The sequence below is a fragment of the Nanorana parkeri genome, unplaced genomic scaffold (assembly GCF_000935625.1).
Source record: "Nanorana parkeri isolate BGI_ZX_2015 unplaced genomic scaffold, ASM93562v1 scaffold881, whole genome shotgun sequence".
Classification (NCBI taxonomy): domain Eukaryota; kingdom Metazoa; phylum Chordata; class Amphibia; order Anura; family Dicroglossidae; genus Nanorana; species Nanorana parkeri.
The window spans coordinates 614,116-634,404 of record NW_017307149.1 but is presented as its reverse complement, the minus strand read 5'-3'; the positions used below and the strand labels follow the sequence as shown (position 1 = coordinate 634,404).

Below are 20,289 nucleotides of genomic sequence, written 5' to 3'. Positions count from 1 at the left end.
TTCTCCTTTAAACTTCCATCCCTCTCTACCCATGTGACATTGATCAGAACTGGCTACTCAGGCATCAAGTACTGCATTTTGATAGGCAGCTGAGGGGTGGTAATGTATTTTTGTGAGTTCTCTAGTGGCAGATCAGGGATGTTGGGGATTGTGGGGTAGGTAGGGCAGGGGTGTGGAATTTTTTTTTAAAAACTACTTGGCGGGGGCCCAATCTACTTGTCCCTCATGACAATCTACTAATTTTAACCATGCTAAGAAGTGCTTCTCATTGGTCAGGTGACGGCGCTGACCAATGAGTGCGAGCAAAATTCATAGCACAGGACTGCACTGGATGGCAGTAAGGCCTTGTTCACACCAAGCGCGGAGCAGATCCAGAGCAGGTGCAGACCGGATCAAAACTGCATCCAATGTATTCCTATGGTATTTTGACCTCCAGTTCACATTGCAGCGTGCAGATCCAGAGCAGGTGAAAAAACTGCGGCAAGCCCTATTTTACCTGCTCTGGAACGCATCAAAAACGCATGCAAGTGCCTGAAAGCCCATGTTAAACTTAAAAAAAATATATATATTTTTTTTTTAACCAAAACTGGCCCGAAACGCATCAAAAACGCGGCACAACCCACTGCACTGCGTGTGCAGAAACCTGACCGCATCTGCTCTGCATTTGGTGTGAACAAGGCCTCAGGGAAGGATCTTTCTCCGAAAGGTAAATATAGCGGGGGGAGAGGGGGCCAGGTTTAAGCTGGTAATTCCATTTTTTTCAAGTTACTTGGTAAAGTGAACTCTCCCTTTAATGTACATTGTGCATGTAAGAGAGCGCTACCCAGTGATGCCCGGCTACCACAATATGGCGCACACACTGAAATGGGAGCAGCGCTCGGCGCGCACACACACACAACTCCCTATGTGTGCATTTATTTACGCTGTCCACCCTGAAGTCCATTTGTTGTGGTCCCGGGTCCCCCAGAAGTGTGGGGGACCCTTAAAAATCATGGTGAGGGAGCAAGCAGGCTGCTACAAGTGATGTGGGTGGCTTACAGTTCTACATTTAGCCCTGCTTGCCTGCAGCGGGGCACAGTGTAAAGGGGGAAAAAAACCTGCCCGGAACTGTCTGTTGGGCAATAGGACTCGGGCACCCCTGTAGGGTAAGGCATCTTATAATACCCGTCACTTGACTTGGTACTGGACATAGAGGAAATTTACTCTGAAGCACAGGAAATGCTGTGCTTAGTGGATATACAATGTTCTATTGTGGCCAGTAATATGTCAGGAATTTGCATGGGCTGTATATTTACTCCATGCCTAGTACACAGCTCCTTTATCAGCCTTCTCTTTTCATATAAATGCCGCTCCAGAAGCTTTCTACTCTCCTGTAAGACTTTTTTTTTTTTTTTAATTTTTTTTATCTTGTCTTGAAAAGTGTTGTTCTTAAGCTGAAACATGAATTTATGATTATTTTTAGTTATATCTTCTCTATAACTGAAAGTGTCTGTTTTTAATAGCAACATGATTTGTTTCTTTTTGCTTTGCTGGAACAGGGTAAATGGTTCAGTAAAGCGTTTTGGGATAATGCAGTACATTTTAAAAAGGTCACGTCATGTTTGTGCTGATTTTAGATTTGTTTCCACTAACCGTATAACCACATCAAATAAACCCTCGCTCTATCCCTTGTCCTTTTTTAGTGCGTTTTCGCTTTTCTTATTCAGCAGAGCATCTCAGGGTGTGTTTGCTCTCTGTTCTGTCTTTCAGTGTTATTTAGTGAAGCATTTCGCTACTCTTCTAAGTGGCATCCTTCTCGCTCTGTATTTATGTCGCTGCTGGAAATTGCCATAAAAATGCTAAAGAAAGGTCTCTTCAGTGTTTGCTGCTAAAGCTTTTATAAAGGTTGAGCTTTGGCACAATGTATTCTGTATTTGAATTCATGGTTATTTTGGATGATGGGTTCCGGGATTTGAAAGGAATCATTTTGTTTCGCATCAAAGCAGTATTATAGCAAAATGCAATTCACTATTGTGCTGTCTCCAAAATATGGTTATTTTACTAACATATATACACTGCACATTTTTTATAATTTTTTTTTCTAATGTTCGTTGATCAGGCCCTGTCTGTATTGTTATTTAAAGCAGACCTTTTCCTATAAACGTGACTACACTAATGGAATCTTTGTACTACAACTAGGGATGCATCAATTCAATACCATTTCTTTTTTCCCCACCTCGATTCTCGCAGATCCTTCTGCACCGCTATATCAGCCAGAAAATGGCACTTTCGGCATTATTCCAAAAGTGCCATTTTCAGCCGATATGCTTCGGCGGCCGATTATATTGGTGCATCCCTAGTTTATACGTTGCAAGGTGAGCGTTCTCACGCCAGTGGACACTGACGTGCTGAATCCATAGCAATGGTTAAATAAAGAAAAAAATGGCCTTTACCCCAAAGTCTCAGCAGATTTTACACTGAACAGATGAGATCTCCCTGGAAGGCACTGGTGACCTGTGAGGGGTCACCTGTGAGGTCCTGGCCTTGTCACTGTTGCCTCAATATACCAGGAAGTGGAAATAATGAGATTGTAAGTAACAAAATAAATCTATTGTGAAACAAATTACTTTAAGGTGTTGTTTTTTTTGTTGAAATTTGCATGCAGAGCTTCACACACCATGGATGTTTTTTAGTGTTTGGGGTGGGGTACTAGGGAAGCAGGTCTGACCAAACATCTCCCCAACTCAAACAAATGGCTTAGCACATGGTTGCAGTGCAGTAGCTCAAACTATGACCTGCAGCAGGCTATATCTACTGCCATTGAGTCTCTTGAGATTGAAAAAATACTGTCCCAATATACAAATCTTGTAAATGTAATTATAAAAGTAAAGTCTAGTTTTGTTCAGAAGGTAGGTCCTTGATTCTTTTTTGCACTGCAGCTATTGAGGTTGGTTGCTCCCAGCTTGTAGCTGCTGAAATGTTGGGAAATATTTGTAAATGACTGCTAAATGGAAGTTCCCAACTTGGTCCAGTCCTAATATTGTAAGAAGAGATCTGCTTTCACCATTCAGGGCTGGTTCACATCTTTGTGCTTGCAGTTGTGCAAAATTCTGGTATTTCCATGTGTTTATATACATAGACTTAGTATAGACTTATGACTGGTTGGTTGATTTTTTGGTTTGTTTGTTTTGGATAGAGGAGTAGATTCAAAATTTCTGTTAGGTTTTTATTTCTGCCTGTGACTCCATGTAATACCAATTCAAGGTCCTTTTTTTGATTGCTATGCTCTCTGTCTTAGTGATTGTTTGCAGACTTCTTTTGGCTGAAGTGTTGGTCAGCGGACAAGACCGCCAAGATACTCCTGACAAAACTCAGAAGGGTGATCACCTATTTGGTGTGACATCATCAAAAAAAAGTAAACCTTGCTGCAAACAGGCGGCAGTGTAGGTGTACTTGACTGAAGGGAGTTGCTTAGTGTGTTTCCATCCCTTGGTAGACTAAGCTTTGGAACATTGCAACGGTCAAGATCTTCTAGATCTCTGCTGTGTCCTTCAATGGAATGGAAGAGAAAATCGGGTTTTGGTACTTGCCATAAAATCATTTTCTCTTCATTGAAAGACACGATGCCCACCCCTCCGGTGGTTAGGTCTGTGACATACAGTATGCAGTGCTTTGTGACTAACTGAGCTGCCTCTAGCAAATTGGGGATTTGACCACCAGCAAGGGCCCCCTTCTAAGCTGTGTTTTTGTTTTTTGTGTCTAGTGTCCTAATTCTGTAGGCGGTGGTATAACCCCAACAGTCCATATCTTTTAGATTATTGTTGTGTCCTTTTAAAAAAAAAAAGTACAAAAATCCTAGTTAACCTGGCAAGAAAACAAACGGCAACAACTCTGGCAGAGTATCTAACCCTTCCACACTGCCAAAAAGAAAAGCCTTGACCGATATAAAAGACACACAAGAATGCAGCTCTGTAATTAAATGCAAGCAGCATAATTAATGTAATTTATTTTTATTGTGTTACGGTTTGAATGGAGCTTTGCTCTAAGCAGTTGGTAATATGTCAACATTAAATAAATACTGGGAATAATGTTTCGACAGCAGTGAATTGTTCTAAGTTTGCTGTCAAATTGGTAAAAACCCCTTAATGTCAAAGCAATTTCTTTCAACAGAGTTATTTTGTTCTCTTTCAGAGATGCACTGCGTAACATTGTTATCTGCAATGATGTTTCATTGCGAAGCCAGCCTGTTATCTACAATCCAGACTTTTTTGTGGAGAAGCTTCGGCATGAGAATCCGGAGGTGTTTACCGAGCTGGTGGTCAGTAATATTACAAGATTAATTGATCTGCCTGGTACAGAGTTAGCTCAGTTGATGGGTGAGGTGGAACCAAAACTTCCTGGACAGGGCGGAACAGCCTCCTTCTTCAAGTCCCTCAATTTTCTCAAACGTAAAGGTTAGTTTTTCCTGCAGCTGCTCAAAACTGGCTTTCCCATTCTAAACACATACAAAACTGTAATTTGTTAGAGGGTTCAAGGAGACCCCCAAAACCTAGGTGCACTACACGTAAACAAATTTATTGACATCTCGGGGTTCCCTCTTGTGCTTTAAACATGATGAACTGGCTTTTAGGGGGAAAGAGGGGCAGACCAGGGCTTGTCCCTTGGAGCTCTTGTCGAAATATGTAGACCACCCTAAGGATTTGTGGATTTTGGGGCCTGTTTGCCATGAAGGTGCCATTAATATTTTTAAGTATACGTATGCCTAATCCCTAAAACTGTATAAAATCTTTAACCTGTTAATGGCATTTCAAAACGTCACTTTCCATCTGTTTTTTAAATCGGCACATTTGTTAACATAATACCTGATATACCTGCCATAAGGGATCTTCAGGCACTTCCTGATCTAGGGTGACAACATTCTCTCCCTTCCTCCCAATTGTTCTTGTGTTTTCATCCTGTCGCATGCTTCTAGTGGCTGTGCACTCATGGTGCTGGCATATTCTGCTGTTGTTGCCATCAGTAAACCCACCCTGAGGAACGCCTTGCAGCTCTTACTGAAGTGCATGTAGATGGGAAATGGCTGCAAAGAGGTTGTAGGATCAATAGCACTGAGGTGCACAAAAGGAATAAGCTGGTAAGAGTATTTTCTAAATACAATATATGATACACAGTACTTTAGTCATCCGGTTAGGGTTTCACATCTACTTGGGGTAAAAAAGGAAAGCAAAATAATCTTTTAATATTCACCTGTAGCATTGGGGAACATATGCTGTATAGCAGGAAATCGGGGAAGCTAGATTTATTATTAATAATTATAATATATTTAATTCCACCCGTCAGCACGGTTTAAAGTCTATCTAAAGACAAAACTTTTTTTAATCATTTAGGATAGAGAAAGGATATTTTATCTAGGTGAGGGAAAGATATCCAGAAATTTAGCGCAGTGACTTTGTCTTGCGATCCAGAAACAATTGTCCCCATTGGAAGATTTTTCTATTCCTTTTCTGGTGGCAACCTAAACTTTTTGATTTATCCTCACTTTCATGCTCGGTGACTTTAGTGATCAGGGCTATTGGAGTGAGTGAATCTCCTAACCGGGACAACGGTTCCCACTCCTCACCTCTATCCAAAAAAAGTTACCTTTCTTTATACTTAAAGGGATATTAAAGCCAAATGTATTTTTCATTTCTCCTTTAAGGGGACCCTCCTTTGCTGGAGGCTGTTTAAAAAAAAAAAGTACTTATTTTCTAGTGTGTCCCCGCCATGCTCTTTCCTTCGCCCCATGCACGGGTGCCACCATCATTCTAATGGAGGCACCCGTGCACACTCGTCCCCGCAGCGGCTGTGTGCGTTCATAGACACACACAGCCATGTGGCAGGCCACGCCCCTTCCTTTGATTGAGCCTATGGCTCCTCTGCCATCAGTATCCTCCCCCGCAACCCGGAGGTTCGGGGTACGGAGGATCACTTCGGGACCGGCGGCGGGGACGAGCGCAGCTGAGAGGTAAGTGTGGGGGGGACTGGGGTTAAAAAAAAGGTCCTGGGCTGTTTTTACATTAATGCAGACAATGCATTAAGGTAAAAAACGCCCAGACCTTAATACTACTTTAAACTGAATGATCTTTAACTGGTGGCTTCAGCTCATGCAGTGAGCGTTAAAAGAGCAATGCATGATGTCCCTGAAGACTTTGCTTTCTAAGAATTGGAATTATAAGAACTAAATATAGAATATAGAACTAAAAGGATACAAATGAAATGGAATAAGTGCACGTTCTGAGGAACTGACTGTAAATAACGGTAATCTATACAAATTCTAACTGTATACAGGTTAATACAAGTTTGCTGAAATGCACTGAAGTTCTGAACGTTAACCCGACCCCCACTCAAGCCAATGGGAAGTCAAATCTTTATAGAGGAACTCTGGTTAAAAATGTAATTAACCATTGCAGTTCAGCTACCCCCATAATGCAAGGGTTAAGTGCTTGTTTTTGTCTACGTGCCAAAAAAAAAAAGTTATACTCCTCAGACCATCTGAGCCGCCTGCCTGCTTTTGTGATCACTGAAGCATGTCTACTCCTCCGTTGCACAGATGGAATGCTCCTTGAAGTCCTCACATCTATACACAGTCTATGCACATTAGATAGAGCGTGATGACACAAGGATCCTTAGGCCCCATTCACACCAGGTGCGGATCAGCGCGATTTTTAAAAAGGCGGTTGTGGGCGTTTTGAATTCATTTCAGAGCTGAAACGCAATTCGGGCAGGAGGCGGTTCGGATCGGTCACCATGGCAATATATGGGATCGCTCATGTCGGTGGATCCGCGCGGCAGAACCTCTCTGGTGTGAGCAGAGCCTTGGACTGCAGCAGCATAGGGGGAGAGATGCACGAGACTTGGAACAAGCCAGCTTGGGTGGCAGCCCAGCTTCCTGGTTGGTCAGAAAGCCAGGCTGCCTTGCAGTGTCCAGAGGGAGCGTGAAGCCGGTCCCTGATTGGTCGGGAAGCCAGGCCCGCGTTACCTCGGGATGCAGATATCGGTACTCTGTATTGGCGATTTGCAGCATTGTTATATCTCGCCATCCTCGTGTCCTATGCTCTGTGTGTAGAACGAGATGTCTCTGGGACCTTAGACTGCTGTAGTGGAGGGAGCGTGGGGTGAGGCTGAAGGGACCAGTCTGAGTTGGCGGGCTTGGAGGATTTACGTTTTTTTTTTTTTTTTTTAACCCATAAAAAAATGAGCAGGTAACCCTTACAAGGCAGGGATAGCCCCTCTTCAAGGATTAATAAAATTCGTGCCCAGAGTTCTGCTTTAAACCACCTGCTACTTTTGGCTAAATAATGCATTATTTAGAGGCTAGTTGGTTTGATCTGTCATGCTTAGATTTTTTTTTTTCAGAATCTGTGTACATGACTTAGCTATCTAGTTTGCATGCAAGCAAAATTTAGATTATGTGAAATGCCTAAAGCTTAATTTTACTCATCTATGAGCCATTAAAACTGCAAATGTATATTAAGCCTGAATTACAGAATGCGGAATTCTCATGGACTTTGTGCCAGTGTGTAGTTGTTTTTCATTTGAAAGTACATCAAAGACTACGACATTCTTCACCTTTTTTTTTATAGAGCAAATGTATTGGAGAAAATGCTATTTATTACCAGAGCTTTTCGTGTTCTCTTATTCTTCTAGACAAAGGCATAGTGTTTGGAGCACCTTTGACAGAAGAAGGCATTGCACAAATATACCAGCTTATTGAGTACCTACATAAACGTAAGTGTCTAAGAATTTCATCTATTCTGCTGTGAATTGTTTGTGTGTGTGTATTGCTGCAAACCTTTTCACCCCATAGGCCTTTTATGTAATGAAAACTATAGTCAACATATTTTGAGTTACTGTAACATATACTGTACTTGAAAATATTTTTTGACAGGACTTTACATTTCTTTTACTTGAGGTTAAAGCGTATCCCCAGTCAAAACTTTTTTTTCTTGATACAGTGGCCATGGATTGGAGCTAGGGATGCACCAAAACTTCAGCCGCCAAAACATTTTGGCTGAAAATGGTACTTTGAGTAAAATTCCAAAAGTACCATAACTGCCAAAAATTCGGTGCATCCTGACTGATTCTCTCCTCCACTCTGGGCACCGGTCTATGTCCCCTCCAATGCCCACTGCTCTCCTCCGCCCGTGTCGACAGGGTCCAAGGGGACTCAGACTGGTGCCCAGTTGGGAGGAGAGAAGGTTTCAGGAGGCCGAGCAGGGCGGTGCGGTTTGGAGATAGTTGTCACTGGAGGCAGAGCTCTCCTCCCATACTGGCCCGCTTGGCTCCTGTGACAGGCAGAGAATCAGGATGGAGAGTGGGAGCAGTGAGCTGTCAGGAGGCAGAGCTCTCCTTGCGCACCATCCAGCTCAGCCTCCTGTGACAGGATGTGTCAAGATGGAGAGCGGAGTACAAACAGACCACTGAGTGTTTGTAAATAACTGAGGACATAGTATGCTTGCTGTGTCCCCAGTTATGAATGAACAGGAAGTGCTCTACATCACTTCATACATGATTGTGGACATGGTAACCGATACTATATCTACAGTTTATGAATGGACAGGAACACTCAGTATAGAAGCTTCCTGATTCATAACAGGGGCTGCAGAAAGAGATTTAGGACTCTATTTCCCTTTTTAAAATAGAAAAAGATTGAGGGCACAATCAGTCTGTTGTATGTCTGTTTAGACCCCTGATATTTCCCCAGAGCCCCCGACAGTAAAGTTAATAAATAAATAAAATAATGTTTAAAGGTTGGGGGGAAAAAAAAAAGTAATGTTGTGTTTCCGCCTGACAAATTTTATTATGATTTTTTTTTTTTTTTTTAATTTTTTATGCATAGAACATGTTTTTTGTTTTTTTTTTGTTTGTTTATGTACAAATATACAAAAGCAGAAACAAAATAGTGGAACAGTACAAGAAATTTACATGGTTGTAGAGAGTTGGACAAAAAACAAGTCCCCAGTAAGGTCCATTGGTTTCCCCAACCCATTTGGCTACTTTGACTCCAACTCTGGTCAAAAAACATATGTAGAAACCAGAAAATTCTCCAAATGTACTCACTTCCCAGCTCAGCTATGTTGTCCCAGATTGTTCACATCGCCTGCCTTCTCCAAACTCTTCATCCTTCCGTGGATAACCCTGTTAGATAACCGTATTTAATATACAAATATACCATTACTTTCTAAATCATTTAAAGTCACTCTTCATATGGATCACCCGGACATGTCAATTTTAGGCTTCTAACATTTGCAGGCTGACTCTTTAACTTATCTGAACCCCTAAACCTAATTTTCAGTGGTACCCTAACCCCCGAACTTAAATGTAAACCCAATTACTACAATCTCATAATCTTTACGATGTGGCTATGCTGATGCTCATTGGGCAGGTATGTTCTGTTGTCACCAATACGAATCTTCCCATAGCATTTGTTTGCAGCTGGAGCACGGGCAAAGACTGGACATTGTTGCATCTCAGTGCTGCTAATTAGGTATGAGCTCAGGTTTGGACTGAATAAGGAAGTGCCATTGGCAATAACACCCAATCAGCTGCAGGCCGGGCATTCCCCACCCCACAGTTGCCTGTAAACAAAGGGGCAGGGTGCTTGTACTGGCATCATTTACCTTTTTATATGGCCACATAGGGCAGCACGGAAAGAACTTCCTTACGTGTTCAGGAGGAGCTCTTACCGGGTTCAGAGGAGCTCGGGTTGAGACCAAGTAAACCTGAGCTCATCCCTTATGCTAATCTCCTGCAGCTAAGGATTTGACCAGTTGACATCCTCAGTGTTAAACCCCCTTCCCATGCAGGCCATTTTTCAGTATTCAGCGCTGCGGTACTTTAACTGACATTTATTCCGTCATGCAGCGCTGTACTGAAATGAATTTTATACCCTTTTTTGGGGGACAGATAGAGCTTTCTTTTGGTGGTATTTATTCACCACTGGGGTTTTTATTTTTTTTACTATATTAAGGAAAAATTACCGAAATTTAAAAAAAAAAAACTGTTTCCCCTATATTAAATGATAAAACATTTATTATTACCCAATTTTTTGGTAAAATATAAAAGACGGGGTCACGTCGGGTAAAAAGACACCAAACATGTCAAGCCTTAAAATTGTGTGCGCGCGCGAAACCTCAAAAAACGATAATACCCAAAATTGGCCATAGGTGACGCTTTAAAAGCTGTTACCGCTCATCAGTTTAGTGTTATCAGTGATTGATGGCCCTAAAATGATTGCTCTCACTGCGACGTTCGCGGCGATATGTAACATGTGTAGCGCAATTGTAATTTTTGCGCGCTGGGGCACCGGATGCGTATTTACGTTTATAGGAGCGTAAACGTGGGGGTGGGGGGAGTTAAACATTTTGGGGGTTTTTTTCCACTTTTTTTTATGTGACTTTTATTTTATTTCGTGTTCAGGAGGAGCTCTTACCACATGCGCTATCCCCCATGTGATGTCAATGAAGTAAAAAAAAAAATTAGTTAAAAAATTAAGATAAATTTAAAAATACCCCCAAAATTTTTTTTAGTCCTCGCAAACATGCGCATACGAACACAAACACGCGTCAGGTGCTCCTGCATATAACAACTATTGCGCCACGTGTGCCAGCGTGAGAGCCAATATTCACAGTTAAATCTAAACTGATCATTTGAAGTGCCACCTATGGACAATTTAGGGTACCATATCTTTTTTTTCATGGCACTGGCAAGCTGTGTATCTATTTACTCTGCACAACCTCATGTTTGATATTTTATAAAGAAATATTTATATTCTATTGGGAAATCAAATATAAATAGACCCCGCATCAGATGCGTGATAGCAGCAACACTGAAATAATATGATAATGTTGAAAATAAAAGGATTGTGTCGCGTCATTTCATTAATATATTATATTGTGATTTTGTGCACTAAAATTAACTTACGTGATGGGCTTGATAAAGAAGTGCGCTAATATTATGTAATAGGGATGTCCCGATACCACTTTTTCAAGACCAAGTACAAGTACTGCCCCTCAGGTACTTGCCGATACCAATTACCGATACTTTTTCTTAAAGGGACATGTGACCTTTTATTCTAAAACAACACAGACTGATGATTTTAGGGCAGTTTCTTTATAATTTTTAAGAATTGTAACTCAATCCATGATTATACAGCAACACGCAATAGAGGACTACAGATCCCATCACTCCATGATTATACAGCAAATATATATGGCTGTGTGTGGTCTCATATGGGATGCATTTGGGTCTCACCAGGGCTGCACACTAGGGCCCTGCGATCTAGAAGCTTGTTAAGATCTGGGGGCTGAAGAAGAAAGAACAGCCAGGGGAGGCTCTAATGGTGGCTGTTGAATAGGATGGCAGCATAAGTCATTGTCACAGTGCTGGGAGACCTGCTGCGGTGCAAAGGAGCTGTGACAGACAGGGAAGCTTCCCGGCTTATGCAGCATCCTTGAGGGCCCGGCGGTAGTGTGTGTGGGCTGTAGTGCATAGGCTCACCTGTAGCTGGCGGCGGAGATCCGGAGTGGCTGTCAGTTGAGCGGCTTGGCGAGCAGGCAGCTGGAGACTCAGCCAAGGAGTCCAGGGACGGATCTGCAAGTCGAGACGAGCGGGAGTCCCAGGCGGCCATGTGGAGTGCGGGCAGAGGAAGGTTAAGGCTGCACGCGCACTCATCCCGGCATCCGGCTACGCCCCCTCCGCCTTTTTCGTTTAAAAAAAATGTAAAGTGCCGGCATCGGCCTTAAGTACCAGGGCATTTTCACGAGTACAATTACTCATGAAAATGCCCTGTATCGGGCCCGATACCGATTCTAGCATCGGTATCGGGACATCACTATTATGTAACATAAATTGCAACTGCCACCATTTTATACTACAGGGTCTGTGCTTTCAGGAAATATTTAATTCTGGGGGTTTAAGTAATTTATAGTCCTAAAATATGGATTATTACATGTGTGCAAAAAAAAGCTCTAGCAGCGAATGAGTTAAACCCCAATTCATTTGATCTCAGATTGTGACTGCTTGTCTTCTTCAGGGACCTTTTAGAGCAAACCAATTCTTAGTTTATATAGTCACATTTGATATAATTATACATCGTAGTCACATCCCTCCCCCTTAAACGCCACTTCTCCAGAGTGAATAAATGTAATTTCTGTAATTGTTTCTCAAAACTCTTCCTAGTTCAATGACCTCGTTCCTGCATATTGCACTGTTTTAGAATTTTTGTTTTCAGAACTGAACCCCTTGCATGTGTTTCCTCATTGCACTCTAATAGATTTGCGCACAGAAGGGTTATTCCGTATCCCCGGGAACAGCAATCGGCAGCAAATTCTCAAAGACTGTCTCAATGGTGGAACGGATATTGATGTGGATTCTGGTGAATTTCACCCTAATGATGTTGCCACAATACTGAAAATGTTCCTGGGAGAATTGCCGGAGCCTCTTCTGACAAAAAGGCATTATCACGCTCATTTAAAGATTGCAGGTAAAATGAGCTGTCATTTCAGTATGCAGCAAAACCCTTTTAGGCCATTGTGAATGTTCCTGCAATTGGAATTGGCTATTATTATTATTATTATAATACAGGATTTATATAGCGCCAACAGTTTGCGCAGAGCTTTACAATATAGGGAAGACATAATTACAATATAATTCAAGACAAGATGGTAAGGAGGGCCCTGCCCACGAGGGCTTACAATCTAAGAGGGAGGGGCGAGATAAAAAAACATTTTTGTGTTTCTCTTTGCAACAAAAGTTGCTGTACTACAATAAGAAATAGAAAGTAAGACTTTACAGGAAATCCTGTCGGTAGATAAAATTGCCTAAACCAGCATGAGGGATAAGATACAGGTGCTTCTCAGTAACACCAAACCACTCTGTATTGTAATATGCAGATATTGAATTTTGCAAGAAAATTTTAATATTGGCCACCCCCTCCCACAACTCCCTACTTGTGAAGGAGGACGACCTTCACATGACCAAAAACAATTCGGTCTGTAAATCTCGGAGACGTACTCTGATGCCATAACTAATTAATAAAAAACAATTTTTTGTCTCCGACAAGATACCACTTGGTCCCTCTCAGACCCCATTCACACGTAGCGACATACCTTTTGCAGCGGATCCGCACGGCCGGGATAGCGCGACTTTCGGGGCGACGTTCCAGCGACGGTAGCGCGACCTTCTCCGTCGGGCTCCATAGAAAAAAGGCAAAATCGCGCAAAATCCGCCGAAAAAAGGGTCCGGTAGAAGCGACATGGAGTTAAGACAGCTCCATTGAATAGCATTGGCCGGCGGCTTCTCGCGATATCGCGCGGCAAAAATGCGCGATATCGCAGGCCGGAAATCGCGCGATAATTCGCTACATGTGAACGGGGCCTCAAGGTCTGCTCTGCTCTAACATCTTTCACCACAAACAGGCTTAATCATAGAGGTCCATAAGGTATTACTCGAGAAGGCATACCAGCCCTTGATTTTCACTACAAAAGCCAAAATTTGAATATTGCATCACCTTGGGGCTTCTTAAGCACTGAGAAGATGTTAAAGGGTTTCTAAACCCTCAGCTTTTTTTGCATAGATCTACTGCTAGCGAGCAGTGGATCTATGCAAAAAGTAAAAAAAAAAACGCTTTAACAGCAGTTTAAACTTACCTGTATCTTCCCTGCGTGCTCCCTTCCGAAAATGTGAAACCGCTCGGGTGGCCGCAAAGCATCTTGAGGCATGCGCAGTTCACATTTTCGGCCGGGACTCGAGGAGAGGCTATGGACGCGTGCACCCACATGCAGACACTGTGGGAGAGGAAGCGCCAGCAATCAGAGGAGTCAGCGCTGGATCGGAGACTTGCCGCAGCGCTGGAGAGAAGGCTGAAAACTACAGGAAAGAAGATAATCGGATTAAGAGACATCATTTAAGGTAAGTGCTTTCATGAACGTTGTGTTGAGGCAAAAACATTTTTGCCTTTTAATGTCACTTTAAGTAATGAATTCCATTTATGATGCCCATTTTGTTTTTTTATGACATTTAAACAAAGCTAGAACTTCTACCCCTATACATATATAAACTGAGATTCTTCAAATGGTGTGGGTTTGGCAAAATGAAATCAACATGTTTACTAAATAAAAAGTGACAAATTCTTTAACTTTTCACAGACCTAATGCTTTTTGATGACAAGGGATACCGGACGGGGACTCCCGATAAGGAAAGACAAATGGAGGCTCTGCAGCTCCTATTCCTGTTGCTTCCGTCCCCCAACAGGAATCTTCTCAAACTGCTGTTGGATCTACTGTATCAAACTGCAAAGAAACAGGACCGCAACAAGATGTCCGCCCACAACTTGGCTCTGATGTTTGCCCCACACATCATATGGCCTAAGAATGTAAGTGTCATACACAAGCACATATGTTGGGAGGTATGTCTCACCACTCAAGCTGCTGTTGTGATGGATATTGGCCACGTTTCTGGCAGGAAAAAATGTACGAGATTTATTTGCAGAGACAGCTCTCTCTATAAACCTTGACTGCCTAAAATTATAATTTACTTAACGCAAAGTGAGGAATTAGTGTCTTCCTGGAGCATGGACAACTTACTGTCAAGTGCAATGCATCACATGTGCTTAGGAGGTTTGCTAGATAAGACAAGTGCATGTCTTCGAGCGTAAATCCATTTCTGCCATACACTGTAATTATGTGACAACATATATGCATTAAATAGTACATTCTCATCAAGTAACAAATTGTACCAGACTGCCTTATATTAATCAGGGACATTATTTTGAGACATTGGAGAAATAAATGTTTACTTAGATTACTTACTTACTTACTTAGAGTCCACAAAGTGAAGATTTCATTTAAAGGAGAACTATGGGGTCAGGGCTTGTCCCCATAGTTCTCCTTAGGGTAACGGGAGGACACAAACTAGCGTCCTCCCGTTACCCTAAGCTCAGTATACCGCGAGCTACAACTCGCGGTATACTGAGACGTCACAGCCGGAGCGGATGTCGAGATCCGCCCAGCTGCGTGAGTGACAGCTGGCTCTGCCTATATAGAGGCAGAGCCAGCTGTACCCTCCCCCGTCCGTTCTGCCAGTCAGCGCTATCGGAGCGGGGAGGGGGGAATCCAGCCCCTCCCCTGTCACGGCAGAGAGCCGTGACAGGATCGCGAGGTGAGCGAACGCCGGTATGTGTACACACAATTCCCAATCTACTGAGCCGACCTGTGATAGTCTCATTGTCACAGGTCGGCTAGAACTATGAGGTGAGTGGAAATCACTCATCTCATAGTTCTCCTTTTAACTTTTTGCTTTTTTTGATCAACATCCTTGAGTACAATGTAAGTAAAATGAAGACGCATCTAATGTAGTAACTGCCTTCTGGATATGGAATGTAGTATACACCTGTTCATTACGTAGACAGATGAAAGCAACTAAAGAGGGTAATTCAGAAAAGCAAGGCTTTTTATAGATGATCGTAGGCTATAGATGAATGAGTACCGCTGTTTATTTTGTGTGAATAGACCAACAATTATCCTTCTTGAAGGATTAGTAAATGTATCATTCCGATTTAATGTTTAGATTAACCTTTTGGAAAAAAAGGTTTTATGATACCCTGTGTGCACTTAGGGCTGATTATTACTGGCCGCACGTGTTTTTGCTGCACTTTCCAAGCCAGCATAATGTAAGGTTATGAGAAGATACATTGCACTATATTAGAAATCTCCAACAAGGTTTTGCAATTCGCGGCAACCGTATGGGGACCTTATAAACAAGCCGTAAAAGAACTTTAAAACAAATCTCCACTGACCTCTGTAACTTCAAGTACTGATAAGAATTTGAGGATGAATTTCTCTCTAGTGTCTGAAGCTGCGGGGCTTGTTTTATGACATGTTACAAATTTGTAAATATTTTTTTTTGTCCATAGCACAGGTCTAATTTCAGAGTTTTCAACAGTGGAAATAAAGTGCCGTTTGGGACATTTTATATATTTCTGACTTTAAACGTAGAAAGCTGTCTGTATTATGTAGCTGTTGACCCTAGTGTGGATGTTTTCCATATTTTAGATTAGGAACAATAGGAGATAAGCGATCTAATCAAAATATCACCCCCCCCCCCCCTTATCCTGCACCTCTATACAGTGAGGAAAATAATTATTTGATCCCCTGCATATTTTGGAAGTTTGCCCACTTACGAAGACATGAAAGGTCTATAATTTTTATCATAGGTGTATTTTAAGTGATAGAGACAGAATATCAACCACAAATCCGGAAAAAAACAATACAAATGTTATAAATTGAGTTGCAGTTCATTGAGTAAAATAAGTATTGGATCCCAAAGCAAAACATGACTTAGTACTCGGTGGGGAAACCCTTGTTGGCGAGCACAGAGGTGAGACGTTTCTTGTAGTTGGTTACCAGGTTTGCACACATCTCAGGAGGGATGTGTGCAAACTTGGTAACCAACATCTCAAGTGTCTGATGACATTATCAGGTGGTAACGAAAGATGTTTAGTACGCACATTCGCTCGGAAATGTAATGGTGTATGGTCATCTTTATGCTAAATTGCAAACTGGTAAATATGCAGTTAAAATACATATATGATAGCTGTTTTACATAGCCCTGCCCCCCAGGACAGCCAGGTTGGTGACCTTAGTTTTTCTCTGCCGTAGTTAATACAATATGTCTGTGGGTTGCTGTGAAATGCAGTGGTTGAAGTAAAATAGTGATTAAACCGGTTAGAAATGTTTTAATTTAATTTTTTTAATTCCTGCACCATAGAGCTGTGCTGATCTCATCCTTCCTTCCCTCTTCTTCCACCTCTATTGTCATATAGGCCGAGATGGTGGTAAGATTGCATTTGGGATTAGGACTTTAGCCAAAAATTATGGTCCTGATCTCAAATACAAAAAACTAAAATATAGCGCAAGTATAGCAAGTAAAAAAAAAAAAAGTGAGCTGTGTCCAAAATTTTTAGATACTTGTTACAATAACTTAGTATGTGTACTTACTAAAAATACACAAAACTTTCCATTTTAAATAAGCTGAACACGGCAAATGATAACATTTTATTCCTAGTTCCTAATTATTTTTCATGCTTCTGAACATTTTTCTTTTGATTTCCGTACTCTTGTGTCCTCAAGCGCTGAAAGCTACATGCTGCGCTTGTAAGTTTTTTTAAACTGAACAGTGCATGGGAGGTCACCATGTCGGCAGTAGTTCCTGACAGACATCTTTTGAAATGCAGATTACAGATAAATAGTTAAGTGCCACTTCAGGCTTCTATAACAGGACAAATAATTACCCTTCACTCGCCGAACAGCTCCGCAAAGAGGACTGATGGGATTATTTTTGTTCTGTTGTGCATGCCCATCGGGCCTCACCCGTGATGCTTCTAAATTGATGAGTTGCTGCAGCTGACAATCTAGCTCACCTTAACTTGTTGACTGGAATAGCTTTAAAATTACCCAACTTCAATTAAGTTAAAAGCATTTGTGGTCTACAGAGTGCAGCATATTTTAAGGATTTTTTTTTTTTGCATTCTGAAAACTGCTCATGTTGTATCCAAAGTAGCACTACCTATAGAGTCTTGGACAGACTATAAGCAGTGCTAAAGTACACAGCAGTATTAATATCTGCTACATTGCCTCCATATCAGGATCTGTTATTGATGCCTTTTGTCTGTATTACAGGTCACAGCCAATGATTTGCAAGAACATATAATAAAGCTGACAAACGGAGTGACATTTATGATAAAGCATTCACAAAAGCTTTTTAAGGTAACACAATTATGTTTTCGTCTTTTTTTTTATCTTTTTATTTTGATCTAATTTCAAAGCTATTAAATTTTAAGTTTGTGAAGTGTGCCAACACTATCACTTCGCTTTTCATTACAAAATAAATAAGGTTAGTGTCACACAATGTCCTATTCCTGTTTTTGATGTAAAGAGGAACTCCAGGAATCTAAAAAGTTAACGGGGCTAGCTCGCATTCCAAGGGTTTCCTGTTTATCTGTAAAAAATAAGTCGAGGCAACTGGACTTGCTGTATTTTTTTCTTGGACGTTTCACTGGACATCCTTGTGAATGACTTGTACAAACATTCTCTGGGAATAAATATGGTAAATGTTGCTCCAATCCACATAATCTGTTAGTCACAGCCAGGTGTTGATTGCATTTGCATAATTGGTGTCTAGGAGGTGTTATTAACCGTAAATGTTAAAACAGCATTGTATGGGGCAGACAATAGATGTCTCACCCCTGTTTGTTTTGGTCTAAGGACTACATATTGGTTTTATCAATTAACTAGACATTGCCTATTGATCTTTTACAGTATATTCAGCTTTTTTTTTTAAATACTGTAGCTACTAATAGTAGTTTATATACACAGATCAATACCTTTTCTTGATCAAATGGTCAGCAGATTCGAGCATCCTATTTTTTTTTTTTTTTTTTTTAATTTAGGTTTTAACATAAATACAGGGATATAAAACAAAAATAAAGTAATGAAATTAAATTGAACAATAATATAATCCAAAGAAAAGGGGGAAGGAGAAAAAAAAAGGGGGAAATCTTATCTCGTACTCATAGTCGTATTCACGGGAAATGAAGAACATCAGGAAGCGCGGCATCGCTCCTAGTTCTCTCGAGTATTTGCTAAAATAGTATTATGCAATCGAGCCGTTGGATATTCCAAATTATGGATATCATGAATCCTTTGCAATAATTCTTCATAAGACGGAGGTATAGGTTGTCGCCATTTTAAGGCTATAAGGCATCTTGCTGCAGTGAGGACATGGTTGATGAATTTGGTGGTAAATTTCAAAAAATGTGGAATAGGAAGGCCTAGAAGCAAATATACGGGGTCGTCTGGTATAGTCTTATCAATTAATCTTTGGAGCATAATCATTATAGACTTCCAGAAGGGACGTATCTTGGGACATTCCCAAAATATGTGGAGTAAGCTGCCCTTTAGTGTCATACATCGCCAACATGCTGGTGATAGCAAAGGATTCATATGATGTAGCAAATCTGGGGTACGGTACCAATGGTATATAATTTTGTACTGATTTTCCTGGTATAAAGTACAGATGGAGGTCTTACTGGCGTTAGTCCAGATATCCTCCCATTCCTCCATGTCCAGTGCCTAAAGCCCTCTCCCATCTACACATATAGTTATGCTTCGGGAAAGGAACAACACGAATAAAGTTAAGTAATTTATAAATCTTCTAAGCACAGTTTTTCAAATAGTGTTAATGGTGAAAAAATAAGTGAAGAGGAAACTGTGTATGCGAAATGTTTAAACTGGAGAAATGTAAAGAGGGATCTGTTTGGTAAATTAAACTGAGTTTGTAAAATCGGAAATGGCAGTAGGGTCCTGTCTACTTTGTCTATTATGTCTTTAAAGCGTAGAAGAGCTTGATCTGACCAAGGACAAGCAATATGTCGATTGAGTGTAGCCGGGAGAAGGGGCGTATATAAAAATGATCTCATTGGTGTAGTGGTTGAAGTAAGATTTAATTTAAAGCCTACAGAGTGCCAGATATCTTTAGTATGTTGCATGGTAAATAAAAGTGGGGGAACATGTGAAGGCTGAGGTCGGGCCATAGAAGAGAATTTAAATGTAGTGGTGAAATCCAGAGACTTTCTATTTCTGCCCATCTACTGGGCGGATTTAAAGATGACCAGGAAGCCAAGTGGCGTAGGTGAACAGCTAAATAATATTTGTGTATATCCGGAAACGCCAGTACGCCCTGCGATCAGAAGCTATTAACACCAATTTAGATTCGAGCATCTAAACATATTGAGTCAGCAGTAAAATACTGTAGGACATACTGGGTACGCCTGAGATTCTTTTATAACAAGAAGTATGTGATTATTAATGATGGGGGGGCTAAATAAAAGCTGAACACACTTGTTACAATCTTCTTTACATTTACCAACACTTCTATAGTGCAAGGGCCTACCTATACCAACTTTTTAGCCTACAACCAGTCAGGAATACACTCGCAATATATAGTTGTTTGTGCAATCTGCTTTAGATTTACCATCAGATTGTAACTTATGTGGACAGCTTAATACTTCCAACTGCCTTGAAGTAAACCTGTGGGCTTACTTTACCTTGTAAGGTGGTTTTAGGTATATAAAACTGGTACCTCCATGTGCCTGCTCACTGGCTCAGTTTATCTTCAGAGAACCTTTAGGGACACAGAACCCTAATTCTAATATGCAATTGTCTTTTTTTTTTTTTTTGGGTGGTTTGGGGATGGGAGGGATTTTGGTTAGTC

General features: G+C 41.2%; 1 protein-coding gene across 1 annotated transcript in view; it reads left to right on the top strand.

The window, feature by feature from the left end:
• The first annotated feature begins 1,343 nt into the window (after positions 1-1,343).
• Positions 1,344-20,289, top strand: part of ARHGAP19 (Rho GTPase activating protein 19) — an 80,308-nt gene continuing 61,362 nt past the window's right edge. Inside the window, exons 1-6 of the mRNA XM_018565731.1 lie at positions 1,344-1,372; positions 4,171-4,433; positions 7,666-7,746; positions 12,293-12,502; positions 14,166-14,392; positions 17,697-17,783. Of these exons, the coding sequence (XP_018421233.1) occupies positions 1,344-1,372; positions 4,171-4,433; positions 7,666-7,746; positions 12,293-12,502; positions 14,166-14,392; positions 17,697-17,783 (897 nt within the window). The remainder of the gene's footprint in view (positions 1,373-4,170; positions 4,434-7,665; positions 7,747-12,292; positions 12,503-14,165; positions 14,393-17,696; positions 17,784-20,289) is intronic.